The 22473-nt window shown below is 34.7% G+C and overlaps 1 protein-coding gene across 1 annotated transcript in view; it reads left to right on the forward strand.

Annotated features, from left to right (window-relative positions):
- The window catches only part of LOC150108407 (reelin-like), a 920570-nt gene that overhangs the window by 62499 nt on the left and 835598 nt on the right, over positions 1-22473 (forward strand). Inside the window, exons 4-5 of the mRNA XM_090390755.1 lie at positions 13951-14021; positions 21472-21671. Coding sequence (XP_090246881.1) covers positions 13951-14021; positions 21472-21671 — 271 coding nt within the window. The remainder of the gene's footprint in view (positions 1-13950; positions 14022-21471; positions 21672-22473) is intronic.

The raw sequence follows: 22473 nt of genomic DNA on the forward strand, positions 1-22473 counted from the left end.
GATTGATTTTAGTGAAAGTTATAAAACCCTTGTTTTAAATGACTGAGCAACAGCAGAGTATAAAATGGAAATACGAACAAGAAAAGAGAGTACTTAACAAACAATGGGAGGATGATTTTGCTTTTACTGTTAAGGGTGAAAAGGCTCTGTGTCTTATCTGTCCTACAACCATCAGCCACTTTAAAGCCCGTAATATAAAGCATCACCATGAATGTAATCATAAAAAGTTTGCATCTGAATTTTCCCCTAAATCAGAACTACAAAAAAACAAGACAAAATGTTTGAAATCTAATTTAGTCACTCAACAAAATAGCCTGTTTTCCCTCTGTAAGCAAAGTGATTTGGCAACTGAAGCTAGTTTTGTTATAGCATTATAGAATTTGTAAAAAAGAATATTAGTGATGTGATTGCAATTCTCGCTCCAGAGAACTCAAAACTTAAACAGGCAATAGAAGAAATTCCTATCTCCCGCTGAACTAGGCTGGAGATAGAAATGCTGAGAGACATATTTCTGAAATTAGTTCTACAATTGTGTGTTCACTGCAGAGTGATCTGAATAGCTGCATTACTTTCAGCTTAGCTTTGGATGGATCTACAGACATTCAAGATATACCTCAGCTAGCTATATTTGTTCGCTATGTTACTAATGATGGAAATGTAAAAGAAGAATTCTTAGATTTGATAAGCTTAAAGGAAACCACAAATTTAGAAATTTTATTGAGGAGCTGGAGCTTGAAGAAAAGCCAAGTGACCTTTCATTCTACTGTATTGTAAGATGGCTATCAACTGCCAACCTTTTGAATAAGTTTGTTGCTTTTTTTGAACCAATCATAACTTTTATGAAAGAAAAGAAAAGAAAAAGAAATACCCACAACTAGAAGATCATAGATGGGTACAGGATCTGATGTTCTTTACAGATGTAATGCAACACCTCCAAAATCTGGCACTTCAAGGAAGGAAGGAAGGAAGTTATTACAGAATTTGTCCAATCAATTTTCAGTTTTCATAATAAAATAAAGCTTTTTCAAAGAGATCTGGCAACTAAGAAATTTGAGCACTTTCCCAACCTTAAATTAAGATGCTTTTCCTGATACTGAAATTAAAGACAGTAAACTGAAACAATATGGAAGAAACTTAGAAACACTTTGTAATGATTTTGAGAACAGGTTTGAGAAACTAAAAAAGTTAAAGCCATGTTTTGAATTTCTTGTGAATCCTTTTGTGATTGATGTCATCAACGATGGATGTCCTGTTGTTGCACCTTTTATCACCGATGTCGCTCCAATAGAGACAAAGCTTTTGAGCTGGAGCTGCAGGAAGATGTGGGTTTGAAGCTAGTACATAAAAGCTCATCTGAAACTAACTTTTGGAAACAAATTTCAGAAGCAAAGTAGCCCAATCTTCAGAAAACTGGCTTCCAACTACTCTCTGTTTTTTGGGACAACTTACTGCTACAACTTACTATCCTCACTAACAGCCACCTCACTGAGCTTCTTAGAACAGCTTTGAAATTCTACCAGCCGGATTTTAAACTTAACTGCAAAAATGAAGACTCAGTCAAAGCCTTCAACAAGTAGAGATTAAATATATTCTTCTTTGGTGAGTAGGACTACTATATAGTTGTATTTTTTATAAATTGTATTTATTTATAAATACAATTTTAAAATAATATTTACTGCTGCTCTTGAACATTCAAAAATGTATGAAAAGTATTATATGTGGCTCTCTCTTATTTACCAAAGAACTTGCCAACCCCTGGTGTAGAGTTCTTAAAAGTTCGAAATGACTTGCTGGTCCATGGGCTGGATTAGAGAAGTCCACCAATTTGTCCTTCAAGCCTGGAGGGTGAGCAGGAGCATTGTCCAAATTTTTTTGGACAATTTTTGGACCTGGTTACCCAAGCCTTACTATTAGTTCTCCACATAACAGACAATTTACTTTTTATCACGTTATTTTTCTTAAACACCCTTGGATTCTCAGAGTGGTACACAAGCAATGGCTTGACCTTGTTGTCCCCACTTGCTTTTCTGCATAGCAAAAGAGTAAGCCTGTCCTTCATTGGCTTGTGTCCTGGCAATGTTTTTCATTCTGATTGATGTAGGTCCTCCTTGGCAATTTTTTCCAAAATAGGCCAGTTTCATCACAGTTGAACACTTGTTGGGGGAAGAAAACCCTCATCCTTTACATAGTCACTAAATTCTTGCACTTATTTCTCAGCAGCTTCTTGGTTAGAACTTGCAGCCTTCCCATGGCTAATCACACTATGTATGCCACTTCTTCTCTTAAATTTTTCAAACCACCTTCTACTAGCTTTGAACAAATCAGTATCACCACTCGTACCAGGGCTTTTCTTTAGCAGATCATCATGTAATCTCCTCTTGAACATTCAAAAATGTATGAAAAGTATTATATGTGGCTCTCTTATTATCTCAGAACTTGCTCACCCCTGGTATAGAGTTTCTTTTTCTGCCTAGCTTTTTCACAAATTACAGCCTCAGAAACACTATCATCAGCTAACTGTTTCTTGTTTATCCAAATCAGCAACAATTTTTCCACTTCTTCAATTGTCTGTGATCTTTGTTTAGTAAGAACTTGCACTCCTTTTCCAACATCAGCTCCCTTGATTTTTGAGTATTGTACAGATTGTTGAATTTCACCATACTGAACTGCATACAAGATCTGAAACAGTTTTTCATGTTTGGATATGATTTCTTTTTTCATCTCTATCGTGGTTCTAACAACTTTTCTTTTCACTTTGCTGCTATCACTATCCTTCTTCGGCCCCATGGTGGCTTATTTAATAATAATTTATTAAAAAAAAAAACATGAAAAAAATCCAGAAAAGGCACTGCAAATTCAAGCAGACATCTGCATTGAATGGAGGCTGCAGCGTAAATGATGCTCTCCCACCATATATCTCAGCCTGCGGAGCACATGGTTGCCAGTTTGCCTGTTTAGGACCTGAGATTCTGTTCAGAAACCAATGTGTTTTTTGTTCAGAAAATATGTTCGGGAACCGATTTGTTTGAGATGAGAGTCATTCGACAACCGAGGTTCCATTGTATCTCCTTTTAGGTCTTGGACTACTGTTGATATATAAATTAAACATCAGTGTTCCAGAACAGAAACTTGTGGCACCCCATTTGTCACCTTTCTCTTTCAAGACATTGCACTGCATCCACGAAGTCTAATTTGCTGGTTCCTGCTGGCTAGCTCCTGTGTCAAGCTACCAAATGATTATCCATCTTCTTCAGTTTCACCAGTGTTTTTTTTTTCATATGGTGTTTCTATCAAATGCCTTTGCAAAAATCTAAAAAAAAAAAAAAAAATCACGATGTAACGTATCACCTTTGTCCATGCACTTGTCACCTTGTTATAAAATATAACCTAATTACTGAAGTAAGATGTCCTCTTAACAAACTCATGTTGCTGCTCTTTCTCTCGCTCTCTGGAAACATTTCTGTTCTCATTTCTCATCAATCTAAGTTTGTATTCTATTTCTAACTGGTCTCTCTCTCTCTCTCTCTCCTTTCTTTCTCCTCCCTTATTTCTTCTTTATGCAGTGACATAATATATTGTTTTTCCACTGTTCTCTAGGACTGTTTCTCTTGTTAGATTCTTGTTGAACAATCAAATCAGGGGCACTGTCAGCTCTATTGCTCATTCCCTTAATGTATATAGTGATATTACACTCACTTCTATAGCTTTACTAAAATCAAGCTTACTTAAAATTCAAAAACATTCATATTCCTTAGCTGACACTTATCACATCTTCAGCAGATATGATAAGTGTTTTTATTCATCTTTTCTTTTATTAGCCACACAATGTAATTTTCTAGGATTATGAGTTGCTACCTTAGCTAATATCTTTTCACATACAATTTCTTCTTCCTCACTACAGTTGTTGCTTTCTTAGCTTATGCTTTATACTACTCATACTGCTGATGTGTATCCTATTCTTTATATCTCTCCTCTGCCCCTTTTCTAAAATGTCTCACTTTAAAAACCAAATATGGACCTCAAATTTTCACTGGATCTGAGAAAATAAAGTCACAGAACCAATTGATTTTCCACTCAGTAATATTAAAGAACTTTTTGATTTCTCATAGTGGTGCAAAAGTTATTCTCAATGTTCAATTTGAATAGCTTTTTACTGTGAGATACCTTTGAGGAAAGAAGATAAAGAAGATAGAAATGAGAATGTAGAATGAGAGAAAGAGCAAGATGGTCATCTAAAACATTACCTTTCTAAGAAAAACTTTGAGTGTAATAGAAAAAGATTTTGATATCGAAACTCTTTTGATTATGCATATCTTATCATGTTTTTTTTTTCCTTGAACCAATTTTAAAGAAAAAAATCAGAAAATGATCTGATGATCTTGGAGGTACAGAAGTTTCACATTTAAACTAAGCTCTATGCTGGAAACGAGAAGTCCATAACAGATTGGCTTTCTGGATTCACCATAGTAGGTGAACAAGGATGTTAAAATAATTTGTGAGGATATTTTTTTCTCAAGGAAAAAAATAAATAGTGTCTCTACATGTGTCATGTAAGAAAAATTTTGAACCTATGATTCTTTCAGGGTAAGTCTGTACCCACAAGAGCTTTTTTCTGCACAAGAAAGAATTTTTTTGGTTGGACCATATACTAAAAAATAAATAAATAAATAAATAAAAATAGACCAAGACCTTGCAACATAAATACTCTCTAAACACATGAAGAACTTATTTTGGAAGAATCTGAAATTTTATGTAAACGGGATGAAAGCCAATCAAAAATATATAAATAAAATAATCCCCTTTTCCTTTGTGTTAGGCTCACTGGCCTGTTAAAGCCAAGTTAATTTGGCTTCTTTAGAAACTTACTTAACACTCTGAAAGGGCAGTTAATCCTATCTGCATAGTGTATTACATCTGACAATTTGCAAATGTTGTTCTGGGCATTTACCTGTTTTGTGTGACAAAAAAAAACCTGAATTTCCAGAAGGAAAAACCTTTCCACCTTCATATGAGACTGATTAACTCACCTTCAGTTGAAAAGCCTCTAATAAAGGTTCTTTACTCCTAGACAGGATTCAAACAAAGGGTATTCCAGCCAAAGGGTATCATCAAAACCAACTTAGATATGGAAACTCTTAAATAAAATAATAAAATACTTCTAAAATATTATGATCCCTTTGTTACTGTGTCAGCATTATTCTTCATCTTTTGCTGGTCATATGGAATATTTAAATCCTTTAGATTATTTATTATTATTGTTATTATTAACATCCAACCTCCATGGAGTTGGAGACTCATTGTAGGAGGTACACACTATTTCACAATGCTCATCCAACTGTGGTTTAAAATGATCCATTGTGTCTCCATTCATAACACGCTCAGGCAATGCATTCCACTCACCAACCACTCTCCATGGAAAGAACCATCTCCTCACTCCTATACAGTTCCAGCGATGGCCCTCTTGTTCTATACCCCCCCTCTCTCATTCTATGAAAAATCTCTTCCTTGTCAACCAGATAACAACTCCTGACATGTCTCAATCATATTCCCCCCCCCCCCTTCCTCCTGTCCACAAGGCTTTGCAATTTACATTCTCTTAATCTATTCTCGTACTCCAAATTCCAAAGACCACTGATAATTTGTGAATCTCCTCTTTACCCTTTCCAACATATCCTCATCACTATGAAAACCTGGCAACCAGATCTGTGCACAGTAATCCATATGAGGCCATCAAGGCCTTATACAATGGCATCATAACCTCTATTTCTGCATCTCAGGGTCCTCCACATCATTGCCATTATCAGATGTGACGTCTTCACAACTTGTGCAGTGTGACCCTGAATTTCAGATCCTTGTCCACCACCACTCCCAGATCTCTCATTTCCTCTATCTCCTTTATAGTTTTCCCCGCCTAGTGTATACTCTGCATCCCATCATGGCTTACCAAATTTCAAAACCTTACAATTTGCAACATTGAACTGACAGTTTCACTTACATGCCCATTCATGCAATCTATTCAAGTCCTAATGCAAGGATATAACATCTGCTTGACTCTGCATTGCTTTCCCCAATTTTGTATCATCTGCAGATCTGACTGGTAATAAGTATTTTTGGTCCATGATGAAATATGACATAAGACTATATACCAGAACTTATTTATCAATGTCATGTAGGTTATTTTTGAGGTAAGAGACTCAGTGCAATGAGTTAAATTGTTTAAATACACCATTTCAGCATGTATCAGATGATATGATGATCCTTTACACATTACAGAAAAAGAGAAACAGTTATCCAAGTTTTTGTTGGCATGCTTACAAAATAGTCTGCAGCTTTTACTGTAATAGTCAAAAAGCAGAAACAGTTGCAATATATTTCATGGATGGAATTATTTACAGATATTCTGAAATTGTCTGAAATTTCCTCTTTTGGATTTTTTGCCAAGTTTCATTTCTGAACCTATGCTCTATCTGTGATAGAGTACAGTAGGATTCTCTGCTCACACTCTCCCTCCTGTACATCTTTGACCATCTCTCATTAACCTAAAAAAAACCCTATCCATAGTTTTGCCAATGACAGTATACTTCCACTTTTCTTTATTCATGAAACCTTGTATTTATCTTCAAGATCTTCTATACCCAATGCTTTAAAAACTGATCTCTTCACCATTTTCAGCTAGAATGAAACTAATTTAGTGAAATTTCATCATGCTATCAAAACACTACCTTGTCCTATTTCTCAGATGAGAGCTGTTGTTCCATTGCCTTTTGGTAGTATTGTGATCTCCAGCAAAGATTAGTTTTTCTCTTCTTGGATTGGCTTTTATATCTAGCCTACCATTACAAACATTACAAACATTTTACCACAAACAACTCACCTGGTACAAACACTTTACCATGAACAAAACTCACCACATGCCTCTCTCTCATTCTCTCTCTCTCTCTCTCTCGCTCTCCCTTATATCACTAGATGGACACTAAAAATTCATTCTCACTGCAGCAAATACATCATGTTCACATTCATAGTCTCCTTAGCTTCCGAAAAACTATACATTTTTTTTTGTTCAAAACATTACTTCTCTTCTACACAGCTCCTAACACTATAAATTCCAAATCTGATCAATTATTGTTCTCATATTTTGAGTATAGCATACCCAAAACCTTCCTGAGAATGCTTGATTCTATGCAGATGAAGGCAATCTGCTTAATTATTATTATTAAGGGATGTCTTCAAGGTGTCCAAAGACTCATTGCAGGAGGGTACTCCACCTCCACTACATACAACTCACCTTCTCCCCTACTGCTTAATTCTCTTGCTATACAAAACTACCATCACCATCTACCACCCATCATCACTAACAATAGCATAAGGATAGATAACTCCTTTCTCACTCTCTTTCGCTTTCTCATTCTCACAGACTCTCTCCAATCACTTTCTCATAGACATTATGTTTCTGCATTGCCTTTTTTTAATATTGGTATTGCTCCACTGAATGGACTATCACTATTCCACTATTTTTTTTTCTCATCTTGTAAGACCATGCTAGTCAACATCCATACTCTTTTTAGCTCCAAATTTATCAAACCAACTTCTTATTCTCTTTCTTATTTCCATTTACTTTGTTATTTGAAAGAGCCTTCTTCATTCATACTCTTTTTTATATGAATACAACCTCTCACTTTTCAAAAAAACACATCAATAGATTCCTTTGATCTCTCTCTCTAACTACTTGCCTGAACATGGTAGATTTGTTATCCACTACCTTTCTATCCTCTAAAAAGATTACTTCAGCTCCTTCAGGTAATGGTTACTAGATTTGAGCATAGCAATCCAGATCTGATCTGATCAGGGCTTTATACAACAAAACCATCATCATCTTATCTCTTCTGTTCAATGTTCTTCTCAGCAGAAATCTTCTGAATTACCTGAATTCACCACCTTTCCAATGTCTCAGTTCCATCCACTGTTTTACTGACATCTAGAGTACTTATTATTCAAAATTATTATTATTAACACCATATCTCTGTTGAGTCAAACGACTCATCCCAAGAGTATGCATTGTTGTTACAGACAGAGCCCATTAAAACCATGCTTTAAATTCATTCAATGTATCTGCATTAACCACAATGGCAAGCAATTCATTCCACTCACCAACCACTCCCAATGCAAAAAACATGCTCCCTTATGCCCTTGTTCACACCCATCCTATGCAGCTTCCAGGGATGGTTCTTTGTTCTTCTATCCCTATCCCACCGATTCAATGAAAAATTCTTCCACATTAACCCAGTCATTCATAGTGAAAAAATTTATGGAGCCACAACACGTGTGGTTGGCCGAGTGGTTGGCGTATCTGCACTCCAGCCAAAAAGGCTGCGGGTTTGAATCCCACCGTGGGCATGGATTGTCTGTGGAAATGCTAGCGGTGGTGGCAGGCGTTGTTGTAGTTGGTGGATTGAGTGGTGGAGGCAGAGAGATGTAGGGTAGGTGTCCTCCCTCGATGAGTCTTCGGACTCCCTGGAGGTGTCACATAATAATAATAATAATAATAATAATTACTTTCCTTAACATTATGAAAGTAACATTCAACATTTTGACCTCTGTATTGAGGTCATCATCAGGAAAAATACATATGTATAAGATGAAAGCTACATGACACTGCACTATACAAAAGCAAGATGAATCTGTATGCTTGTTAATCATTTACCCTAGCTTGACTTCTGGTGGAAAAAAAAAGAAACTAAAATAAAAATAAATAAATAAAATAAAATAAATAAATAAATTAATTAAATTAAATTAAACAAAATAAAAATGGAACTACATTAAACAGTTTCTAAAGTCCTCTCATATTGTGATTTTCTTCCGTTTGGGCTTGTTCCTGTTGCTGTAAGGGTTGCAGATGGGTCCTCCGCATTCTTGGAATGATTAATCCATCATTTTATGTTCAGGTTTGGATGGTGTTTTAGCATTTCACAGACTTCTTTGAATTTTCTCTCAAACCAGGTTTTGGTGCGATGTAAGGACTTGGTGTTTAAAAAACAATACCATAGAATTGACCAGTCAATTCTATGGTATGTTTGGAGTGTATGTGGGCTGATAGGCCTGTTTTACTATAGTGGAGGTATTTAATGTGGCGTTTGTGTTCATCTTTTCTGATTGGGATGGTGCATCCTGTTTCCCCTATGTAAAGTAGGCTACAGGTACATTGAATTTTTATGGCATAGGATCTTTGGTAGAACTGAGTAAATTTCTTAATTTTGTCAGGGATTAAAGGTTGTCTTAATGTTGTATTTAAGTAGTGTTCTATTTTTTCTGAAATGCTCCTAATGTAGGGTATGGCTATGGCATCCTTGTAATCTTTTTTGCTTTTAGTGGCATTTTTATGGAAGATCTCGTGAACTTTTTTTTTATTGTAGCCATCTTTTACAAATGTTTGGTTAATAATTTCAATAATTATTCTTGCTTCAGAGCTTGTTCATTGGAGTAAATTGTTAGGGCTCTGTGTTTGAGGGTGCTGATGACTCCTAGTTTTTGTGTTGGATGGTGGTATGCATTTTTATGTATGTATTAGCCTGTGTGTGTGTGTGGGTGGGTTTGGGTTTGCAGTCGACTGTGAAGTAGAGACAGCCTGAGGGAAGAAGTGTGACGAGTGTGTCTAGACTAGTGTGTAGTGTGTCTGTTGGTCAGGCTAGGGTAAATGATTAACAAGCATTTAGATTCATCTTACTTTTGTATAGTGCAGTGTCATGTAGCTTGTATCTTATACATATGTATTTTTCCTGATGATGACCTCAATACAGAGGTTGAAACGTCAAATGTTACTTTTCTAATATTAAGTAAAGTAATTATTCTAACATGTGTGTTGTGCTCCATAAATTCTTCACTATGAATGCTGACCACTGCGTAACCTCAAAAGAAAGAACATTAACCAAGTAATAGCCCTTAATCAACTTGAATGTCTTGATCATATCCCTTCTCTTCCTCCTATTCACAAAGCTTTGCAAACTTCACTTCCTCAATCTGACTTCATATCTCACATCCCAAAGACCACTTATCACCTTAATCAGTATTCTGTGAATACTTTCCAGTATATCCTATCACCATGAAAACTAGGGGACCAAATCTGTGCACAGTAATATGTATGAATCCTGATCAAGGCCTACACAATGGAACCAGAACCTCTTTATTTCTGCACGTTAAAGTTCACTGCATCATTACCATAATCTGATGCGATGACTTCACAACTTGTGCAATGTGACCTCTCATTTTCACATCCTTGTCTAACACCATTCTAAGGTCTCTTGTCTTCTCAACTTCCTCCAAAAATCTCATTGCTGGCTAATAAATTTCAGGACCTTACACTTTGCAACATTGAACTGACAGTTCTGTACTGTTGCCCACTCGTACAGTATATTCAAGTCCTGTAAGGCAACAACAGCTGCTTGATTCCTCATCACTCTCCCCAGTTTTGCATCATTTGCAAACAGTTGTATATCATCAGTTAAATCCATCCCAATATCATTAATATACAAATTAAATAATAATGGTCCTGAAATAGATCCCTGTGGCCACACCACTAGTGTTCTGGGTGGTGTGGCAATCTATTAAAAGCTTTGCAAAATTAAGTATACCACTACATATGCATCTTTTGTCCCACATATTCATCACCTTGTTATAGTATATAAGCAAGTTGGTAAAACATGACCTCCTTTTAACAGATCCACTGTGATCAACCCACAGTGGATCTGTTAAAAGATTTGTATTCTACGTCTCACCAACCTCTCCAATACCTTAACTATAACCCAGTATATCTGGGTTATAGTTAAATTGGCCTATCATTTATAGCCTTAGTCCTATGAAGTGGAACAATGCTACCTTTCTTCAACTCCTTTGGTACTTGTGCCATTGCAAGACTCATTAAACAGATAGGACTAAACTCATAATATCTCCTTGGAACATTCCTTTAAGACACGTGATATGTCAAGTCTTTTTGCCTTGTTGACAAAAAGCTTATGAAGACCTCAACTATGTCCTCTGCAGCAGTTACCATTATCCCACCTTTATCAATTAACATCATCTTAAAATAATTAAACCTTAGCACAAAGAATATAAAGAGCAGGCCAGGAGAGTGACTCATTTTCTTTACAAAATGAGTCACTCTCCTGGCCTGCTTTTTATATTCTTTGTGCAACTGATTATTTTAATCATCTTCTACTGTCAAAGTGCCTTCTTCCAGATTTCTTTTTTTTTATATTTTGACATTTACCTTATTCAGCCTTCTGACTTTCAGAATACATTCTCACATTGATGCTGTTAAGTATTTCTTTGTTAGTTCTCATTCAACATTTATTTCCTTTTTTCTCAATTCCCCATCCATGTTACAGCTCCAAGCTGTCTCCTAAGCTGGTCGCAATCACCAGTCTTGTACTTCTGGATATATCCTTTCTTCACAGAAATCTTTATATGACTAGCCACAACCCAGGTGATCAGTTCATGATCACACTTGCCCACTGGAGGGAAATGTGAAATCCAACTCACATTACATCCTCTGATGAAATGATCAGATCTAAAACTCTCAATCCTCACGTGCCCTACTTTATACTACCTAAAATAGTTGCCTCACAAAAATTCAAGAAATTAATTTTCCTTATTCCCAAAGGCTGTCTCTTCATATCCAAATCCTCCCTTTTGGATAGCAGACCTTATGGATTCTCTCATTAGCCAGTCCTCTAACAATGGAATATGTGGGGAGATATTAGACATATAGTGAAATGTCTAATATCTCCCCACATATTCCTTATTATTATTTATTATTATTACCCTAAAGCCCCCCCCTGGAGTCAAAGACTCATGTAGGAGGTCCTTTGTCATACATACACACACACACACACACACACAGCTCATCATACCACACCTTAAACACATTCAAATTCTCTGCAGATACCATGCCCTCAGGCATACCATTCCAATCATCCCCAACTCTGCATGCAAAAAACCTGCTTCTCACACCCTCCTTATACAGCTTCCAGGGATGACCTCTTGTTCTCCCCTGATCTCCCACCATTTTATGAAAACCTTCTTCAACATTGATCCTCACCCCTCTTCCTCCTATCCATTAGACTCTGTAAATTGCATCTTCTCAGCCTTTCCTCATATTCAACATTCCAGAGAGATCAGAAATACCTTAGTCAGTCACCTATGGACTCTTTCCAACATCTCTTTGTACTTTTGAAAACCAGGTGACCAAATCTGTGCACAGTAGTCTATGTGTGGCCTAATCAGAGCCTTATACAATGGAACAAGACTCTTACTTCTACAACTCAGTGTCCTCTGCATCATTCCCAGAATTTGTTGTGTTGTTCTCACAGTTTTGGCAATGTGTCCTCTAAATTTTAGATCCTTATTTAAATTTTCATCTTGAACAACTCTTGCTTCCATGTTACTTACTTTCGTGTTTTTATTTTTGCATTCTTTCACTCCCCCCAGTCTTACTAGCTTTTGTACCATTTATATTATTTAAATAATTAAGTATTTTTGAGTGTGTGTCTGCATTTATGTGTGTATTTTCCTTTAATTAAAATTATTACATTGACACTATATAGAAAAACTCCCTAAAAATATACTTTTTGTTATAAATGTTGCATCAGAATTTTACTCTATTAATTAAATTACTAATATTTTGAAATGAGTTTTTTCAAAATGTTTTCTTTAGAACTTTAGAATATAATTATAATCAAATAATATAAATGTGAAACAACACTGAGTGTTATTGTATGCATGATATAGTAATAATATAACAAATATTTCTTATATAATGGAAAGCCATATAGCTCAATGTAATGATAATGTTCTTCTGGAAAGACCTAGGTTCATATACTATCTGGAACACAAAGAACCATTATTACAGCTTTTATTTTAATATGAAGGTGAATTAGCCAGATTTATGCAGAGGAAGCAAGATTTTTCCTTCTGGGAACTTGAGCTTTTCAATCAAGCAAACCAACCAGAGGATGCATACACAGTTGATAGATCTTGCAGAGTACATAGATGGAATTAATTATCTGTGTCAATAATTGAATACTGTGAGTAGGCATAATCAAAATAAATATAAAAACAGAGGAAAACTCATGTAAAAAACTTATTTAATTAAACATTTTTGCTTAATTGTCATAGGCATCTTCAGTACAGGATCATAGAATGTCAAATAAACAATAATATAAAATTCTAAAAAGTATCACCTATATAGTAATGTAAGATAACTATATAGGTGATACTAATGTAAGATAACTAACCAAAAAAAAAAAAAAAAATATATATATATATATATATATTTAACACAAGACAAGAATCCTTCATAAAAGGCATTTCCTTGTAGAAAATATCTTTATAAAGAAACATGAAACTTTACTTAATTGCCATAACTTAAACAGGTCCAATGGTCTGTGTATATTTTTATATATAAAAAGAATAATAATAAATTTAGTTTAGATATTAATGTGCTACAGGTTTAACATTTTGTACTTAGAAGTCGTATAAAAATATTATGCGTGTGTGTGTATCTTTTTTTTTTCTTCTTCTCCTTTTTTGGTTATCTTACATCAGCTATATAGGTGATGCTTTTTAAAATTGTCTGTTATTGTTTATTTGCTATTCTATGATCTGATCTGTAATGAAGATGACTATGACACTTAGGCAAAATTTTATAATAAATAAGTTTTTTTATGTGAGTTTTCCTCTGTTTTTATATTTATTTTCAGAATTAACTTTTGTAGCATTAATTAGGTTTTTGTGAAAACAAGTTACTTGACTGTGACAGACCATTGAAGCTAATGTAATTAGGTTCAATATTTCTTTTTTATATTAAAATATATGTTCCAAATATCTATTATGTTATGCATTAGATGATTAATTATACTAATATTTAAGTATTTTTTTTTAAACTCAATCTTTCAATAGTGCCACAGCCACATTAGGACAAGAAGTAATGTTTAAAGATACATTGGCCCTCCAACTCTGTGAAGCAGGAGGTATGTTTATATAATTGCATAATAGAAATTAAGATATATAAGATATTACTATTTTTCTTGATTCTTTTAAAATAATTTTGATGAAAATATGGTTTCTCATTTTTTACAAAATGGTTGCTCAGTTACTAAATTATCCATTGGGACTTAACCATTCGTCTCCTCCCCTTTTCAAAAACTCTTTCAACCAGCTGATTGTGGTAGTGAATAAATGTTGTTAAGAATGAATATAGACAATGGATAAAGGATATATCAGTCATACCTATTATGTCAATCTGGTACTTATCCAATTCTTCTGTTGGTTCCATTTCTTTTTCCATTGATAGTATCAATCTTGAACTCTGCTGATGTTCAGTTAAGATGTATTCTGGGAAATGTTCCAGTAGCTGACTTTGTGCTGTTGCTATGATTCCCTGATGTAAACAGCTAGAGTCTTGTTTAACTGGGATATCTTGTTAGACACCTCCAGCTAGTGTGAAAATCTGTCATGTTGTACTGTCATTTTTCATTGTTGGTTTAGCCAATAAGAATATAGTTCATCATCATCATCATCATCAAATTCCTGCCATGTACCCTCAAGGGGTGTACAGGATATGATAGTACTACATGAAAAAAATTACATCATTATTAATTTCCTATCTACAATTTTCCTCCAAATCAGTCTGTTACTTATCAAGACTCCAACATTATCAGATCTTATATTTCTATCGTCTAAGGCACTTTGTACCATATCAATCCACCTATATCTTGGTCTTCCTCTGGGTCGTTTTGCTGCCAACCTGTCAGAGAACACTTGTTTTGCTAATCTTTCCTCGCCCATTCTGTTTAAGTCACCATACCACCTGAGATTAGCTCTGCTAACACATTCCTGGATGCTGACAGTGTCAAGTGCTTTCCTAATATCCTCGTTTTAATATGATATTGCCATTGACGCCATCTGTTCACGCCTATAATCTTTCTCAGGACTCTCATATTTGTGGTCTCTAGTCTTTGGTCAAGTGTTTTACTTCTGACCCAGCTCTCAGATCCATAAGTTAAAACTGGTTTGAACACTGTCTTGTATACAGCTAATTTAGTGTTCCGACTAATTTCTCTCTTATTCCATATGAATTTATTCAATTGACTTCCCACCATACCAGCTTTGCTGATTCTGTTATCTATTTCTATATTTAATTTACCATCTTCAGTAAAAATCGTGCCTAAATAGCTGAAATGTTTTACTTGTTCCACAGGTTCTCCATTCACAACACAGTTGACATTTTCAATGATTCTGCCTATTTTCATTGTCTTTGTCTTTTTATTGCTGACCTTCATACCATATCTATTACAACAGCTATTCAATTTAGTCAGAGAATCTTGCAGACTTGTTGCAGATTTATTTAGAAGTATAACATCATCCGCATAAAGCAAAGAGCTGACATTAACATCTCCAATTTTGATATCATGTTTAATACCACTTTCCTTCATAATGTGATCCATATAGATAATGAATAACAGAGGGGATAATGTGCATCCTTGTCTCACACCAGATTTAACAATATACCATTTTCCTGTACGTCCTTCAATTCTAACTGCTGACTTACAACTCAAATAAAGACTAAGTATTGCTTGATATAATGCCCCATTGACACCATATAACTGCAGAGTATCGAATAGCTTCTCTCTTGGCACCTTGTCATATGCCTTTTCCAAATCGACAAAACTTAAATACAGATCTTTATTATATTCCCACGCTTTCTCGACTATTTGTCGTAAAGTGAAGATCTGATCCTGACAGCCTCTATTTGGCCTGAATCCAGCTTGTTCTTCACCAAGCTTTTCTTCCACAAATCTTCTCAACCGTTTCTCAAGTATACTTGCATAGATCTTGCCAGGAACACTCAGTAGGGAAATACCTCTGTAATTCTCACATTCTGTTTTATTTCCCTTTTTATATATGGGTACTATGAGAGCTCTACTCCAATCATCGGGAATTCGTCCCTCTGTCCAGGCTTTCTGATCTATGCAGTGCAGCCATTGTAAGACTCTTATACCACCATACTTCAGCATTTCTGGTCGAATATCATCTACTCTTGCTGCCTTTCCACATTTCAAGCCTTTCATGGCTTTTTCTACTTTAAGTATGGATATGTATTCCTGACTGCATGCCTGTTGAGTGTTTTTTACCACTGTGCTGTTATCACTGTTTGTTTCATTTAGCAGTTTTTCAAAGTAATTACTCCATACTTCAAGGATATCTTTTTCTCCCATTTTCATGTCACCATTATCATTTCTAATTCCTTTTACAGCACTCTTTCCTCCATTCTTAAGCTTCTTCAACAACCTCCAGAATATTTTGCCACCTTCTTGATATTTATTTTCTATATTCTGGCCAAAGTCCTCCCATGACTTTTGTTTAGCTAGTTTTACACAGTGTTTAGCATTCTTGCATATGTCTCTATATTCTCTAAGAGCACAAGCTGACTTATTTGCCAGGAACTTTTGATATGCTTTCTTCTTTTCCTTCACTGCCTCTCTAACTTCCTGTGTCCACCAGGGAGTTCTGATTTTTTTATCCTTACCGACAACCTCACCACATGCCTCTCTGGCTGAATCAAATGTTTTCTTCAGAGTTTGCCACTGAATCTCCAAGGTTTGATTCCTGTTCTCAAACTCTTTCATTTTTTCTTCGATAATCTTTGTGTATTTTAGTCTACAGTTCACATCTGAGAGCTGCTGAACTTTTATTCGCATTAAAACTTTCTTACATGTTATTCTTTTCAATATGAAATTCAATTTTATCCTGCTCAAGACTAAATAGTGATCACTTCCAATTTCAAATCCTCTGTACACTCTGGTGTCCTGCACAAGGGAGAAAACATCACTATCAACAATAACATAGTCAATGAGACTTTTCTTATTCCTAGCCTCTTCTCTCCATGTGAATTTGTGGACATTTTTATGTTGGAACATGGTGTTAGTAATAACCAGTCCATGTTCTGAGCAGAAATCCAACAGCTATTTGCCATTATTATTAGCTTTGCTCTTTTCTCCATATTTTCCCAAAATATTTTTGTATGTCTCACAAACATTTCCTACTCTGCTATTTAGATCCCCAACAAGGACCAACTTTTCTTTTTTCATTGTGTCAGTTGCTTTTTCTGAAGCCTCAAAAAATTCCTCTACTTCTACCTTAGTAGAACCTTCTGTGGGACCATAGGCACAAATAAGTATCATTGTCCAGTTCCCTATTCTCATATTTGCCCACATTACTCTACTTGAGACTGACTGCCATTCAAGAAGATTAGCCTCGTATTTTGTGTTGAATACTATGGCTACTTCTTTTCGTTGATTGTCATTGCCTGAATATAACATTTTGTATTTATTGCTCAGAAAGATCTCACCAGTTTTGGTCTTTTTTGTTTCAGTCACCCCTATTATGTCGATCTGGTATGTATCTAATTCCTCAGCTAGCTCCATTTCTTTGCTATTCAGGCTTCTGACATTGATAGTACCGATCTTTAACTCTGGTGATGTTGAGTTGGGGTTTGTTTTCAGATTTGTTCCAGTAGCTGACTTTTCGCTGTTCACCCTGGTTCCCTGGCGAAAACAACGGGGGCCTTGTTTAACCGGGCGACATCCCATCCGCCATGAAATTTTGTCATGTTGTACCATCATTTTTTATTTTGGTTTATCCAATAAGAATACAATTTGGTCGGCTAAATCTCAAATTGCCAGCCCATCCTCGTCCGTTCAGTATCCAAGTAGATACCCAACAGGGTGCACCACGAGAAGGTGAGGATTGGACATTAGGTCAGAAGCCCTGGTCGGTTCTCCGCATTCCTTTAAAGGCTATGTGGAGTTCTCCTCTCAGTTATACAGCTTTGACCTTTAAGCACCCCATAAGAATATAGTTTGGTTCTGTAAATACCTAATATAGTGCACCATGAGAGGATTAGACATGAGGTCAGAAGTCCCTGTCAGTTCTCTGCATTCCTTTAAAGCCTTTCCCTCCCATTTTTTTATGTGACTTCCAAGTACAAAATATTAATATCATGAACTAAATTTATCAGTATTCTTTTTATTATTTTTATATTTTTAATTGATTTAATAAATTAAAAGTTTTTTAATTTATTATTATTTTTATATTTATTATTATTTTTGTTTTACATAATTGGTAAACCTTGCTCAAGAGTTCAAACATGGTGCTCTTTCAAGTCACTTTATATCTCCAATTAGCAGGATGAGATCTCACACCATGCAGAATTCATCTTTGACATAAAGACATTCATAATAAAACATTCATGCACATGACTTGAATCCAGCATTTGTTGGTCGGAGATCAGTTATGTCAACTTGGCCAACTGGGAAGTTTATATTTCTCAGCAAAGTTACTTATATATCTCCAACACCAATAAATTTTCTATTCTGCATAGCTTTAGTTTCAATGCAAAACATGCACCACAATTTTGTAGTGGCCCCACCAAGAAAGTATAAGACACTTTCTTGTGTCCTTCCCCATGTGAGCAGGATGAGATATTTAAGTTGAATTGTTGTTGGCCTGAAAATGTGGACGATTGTGACAAGAAACTGTTTAGGCAAATGACCTTACATTTTTCTTGTCAAGAAAATGTGTAAGCTAAGTGAGTCAGAGAAAGGTGATCATTATGAGTAACTATAATTATAGCTGTGTAGATTACAAGTCAACAGTGGCAACTTGAAGCAATGGAAAATTACTTTATTGAGTTTTTGAGAGACAACCACCTTAGGCAGTATATAATGAAGGGCACACAGGAACTGAAATTCTTGAATTTGGTAGTTTTATCAGAGAATGTTGTGAATGAGGTGTTGAATCTGCCTCCTTTTGGCAAGAGTGACCATGAAGTGGTCACATGGTATTATAGAAACAGCATAAGGTTTAAAGTAATAATCAGTTAAATGAGAACATAAATAGCAGTCTGGGAAGTTGACTGTAAAGAAGCCAAGCATAGTATGAGCAGCAATTAGGCAATCAGACGAAGAAAAATCTCTTCTAGAATTTGATGTGTAGCTAATATAGTAGAAGAAAGAATGATTGTAAGAGGAGGATATTGGTTATAATTCTATTTTTATTGTCAAAATGATTTGAAATAATTATTATATAATACATGAATAATAAAAAATAATTATGCATATATAATAATAATAATAATTATTATTATTATTATTATGAGCTCCTCCAGGGAATCTAAGGACTAACGAAGGAGGACCCTTCTGGGCCTTATAACATCTGATTACCTATCTAACTTCTCCTTGAAGATGCACTCACTGCTTTCACTAGCAGCTTATTGTAGTCACCCCAAGAAAAACCACCTCACATGTATTATTTATGACTCATCATTTTGATTAATCTTTTTTGAATGTAGTTAACAGTCTGTCTCCCTGATGATGTCCACGTTGGATGAAATATATTGGAGTTTTGAATAAATTCTACATAATTTTTGTTATATGTGTAAGCTGCGAAAGTTATTTAAATAAATATCTTAATGCTTTTCTATACACACAAACACACACACACACACACACACACATATATATAGGACTCTGAAATTATCCGAAAACAAGTGGCAAGTGAATTTTCAGTAGCATTCTAAATTCATTCAAATATATTATCTTATTTTCTTCATATAATTTACACTTTTTTTTTTCATTTTAAGATATTATTCTTATTCACGATGAAGTTATTTTATTACGGGCAACTGCCGTAAATTTATCAAAGAAGTTTTATTCCAACACAGAGTTTTTCTCCCCTCCCACATTCTAAAAGTTAGGCTTACATAAAGATATTCTCCAAGATATGCCTTGCTGCCATTTTCAAAAGATAAAGTAATTCCAGTCTGTGATGAAAAGGGTGACACTATTTTTTATTTCTCACCTTCTGTTCTGAATTTAAATCTACTTGGCATTCACTGGTTAAATTTGAAAAAAATAATCAAGAATTCCCAAACAACATTTTATTTTGCATGACTAGCAAGTCATCACAATATTTCTCACAGAAATCAGAGATACCATTAAACAACAACAACAAAAACAAAAAAATTATTTAAACTGATTTTCATTTGTTTCATTGCCAACTGTAATACAAGATAAGATGAATTTATATTATTTTTTATTTTTCTTACATCCTCTTTAATGTTTTAAGAGATGTTCAGTTGTAATATAGTATTGATATAAGCTTATTTTAACAGTTTACAACATGGATTTGCCTTAGTGTAATTATATACTTGAACGTTTAACATAATGAGAAAGCTTTTTAATACTGTTGTTAAAAAAAATACAATTATCTTGCAAAGATGAGTTGGAGACTGATGATGATACAGCTAACATTATATCGTGAAAAGCGAGTCTGTTTCTATAGCGAGTGTTAACTACTTCTGCATTGTTTTCATTAATTTTATTGTTTATCCTTAATTATTTTTTATGGTAAGTTATATAAATTCACCCTTCATTATGAACAATAAATGAAAGGACACATGACCTACACTTTTTTTGTAAAATGATGCACAAGCAAAGGTAGATGTAAGGATCCAAAAGTGTTGAAAATAATAGAGAGAGAACAGTTCTGTTGTGTGAAGTAAAATAGTCTATTAAGACTTGCTTTCCAAGACAAAAAATTTCCAAGACAAAAAATTCAAGTAGTTAAACTATGAAGATGATGTTGCCTTTTATAATGTAAATAAAAATATCCTGGGGCTGCTAACATAAGGTTCTACATTACTACATTACTACAAGATTTTCAAAGATTTTCAAAGATCTACATTACTACAAGAAATCTACATTACTACAAGATTTTCAAAGATTTTTCAAAGTGAAGCCATTTAAGTTTCATGAGGCATTCAGTTCTCACAAAAAATGCTTGGCCAGAAATTATCCAGAAAACACAACTCTAAAAGTGCCTTTTTAATATAGCCTATTGCATATTTGAGATAAATCAGCAGGACTTGACAAATATCTTGCCTACTTTCCATGGTAAGTAGATTTCGCTAGCTGGTGAGTAACTCCAAAATGGACAAAACAGAATATTTTTATTTAATAACAAAAGTGAATAAAATAACCTCTACAATATGATACAGCATTATTAATCATTCTGTGGAACTCCTGTTGACCTTATTGGTCATATTGTTTAAAAAATGGGGGTCTTGGGTGAGTAAATGTTTTGGGTAACAAGTAGGGGATTTGCATAATGTGTCGAGCCCTGTAAATTAGTGGTATTTTGTAACTAGAAAAAAGACACCCTGGAGGACACATGAAGCCCTTATGTAAATGAAATGCACTTATGTACATTTTAAACACATGTAAAGGAAAGTATAATTCTGTACAATTGTTTGTAAGATATAGTAAGAATCAATGCGTGTATTATTTGTTTTGCTATTATAACTCTTAGTTGATGAAACATTATATATATATATATATATATATGTTTTTATTTTTGCAGATGAACGAAAAGATGATTTGCAGACAATGTTGGCAGGAATTCACAAATCAGGTTTTGTTTTCAGGGAAGATTTTGAATTTCAGGATGGACTTGATTCTACTCTCTGGTCTACTTTGTCAAATCCCAAAGTTGGTGAGCATTGTGGAAGTGTACTACACGGGAAGGCAGCTTTTTTTTGCAGTCTACATTCACGAACTTTAGTGGGTATACATTTTGTTATTAAAAGAGCAGTTTATGTCTAAAACAAACAAATTCATGCAAAAAAAAAAGTTTGATATGAAGGCGAGTGTAACTTCTTTCCTTATCAAAATAGGATAAATTCTGTGTATAATTTAAAATGTCATTAATTTATAAATATTTACAAACAAACTTAAAGGCTTCAGTCAATCAAGGGGTACTGTTTAAAGAAAGGATATTAAAAATACATTCTTTTATTAGCCGAATATATTGAAACTATAAAGTTTTCAATGTGACAGCTTATGAGAGTACAACCTTTTGCATTGGAGTTGTCCTCTTAAGTTTTCCACCCATCCTCTGAAGCAACCCAGATATTTTAAATTAGATTTGAAATCAGTGAAACCAAATGCACTAATCAAATGCACCAATATTCAGTGCAGTATCAAGTAGTGCAGTACAGTATCCAGTATCAAGTAGTGCAGTACCGAGGCAACTCAAGTGCCGAAAGTTGTACTCAGATAAATTCTCTGTCATGTTTGACGCTTTACCAATATATTTGCTGAAAACAGAATTCATTTTCTATATTCTTTCTTTAAATATTAATTAATATTATCACTACTGAGTCCATGCAGTTAGCCTAGTGACTGTGCGCTTCACAACCATATGCCTGGGGAAGGAGTGTCCTAGGTTCGATTCCTATCAATGACATGAGGAGCTGAAGGATCTTCCTTAACCATAGCCAAGTTAGCCGGTCTTGGGCATGGACAGTAGGGTTTTTTCCCCCAGTTTATCCTGGGGTTTTTCATCTCACAAAGCAGGCAAACC

The sequence above is a fragment of the Typopeltis vanoorti genome, chromosome 3, assembly GCF_054136105.1.
Source record: "Typopeltis vanoorti isolate ZY-2024b chromosome 3, IOZ_Tvanoo_1.0, whole genome shotgun sequence".
NCBI lineage: Eukaryota > Metazoa > Arthropoda > Arachnida > Uropygi > Thelyphonidae > Typopeltis > Typopeltis vanoorti.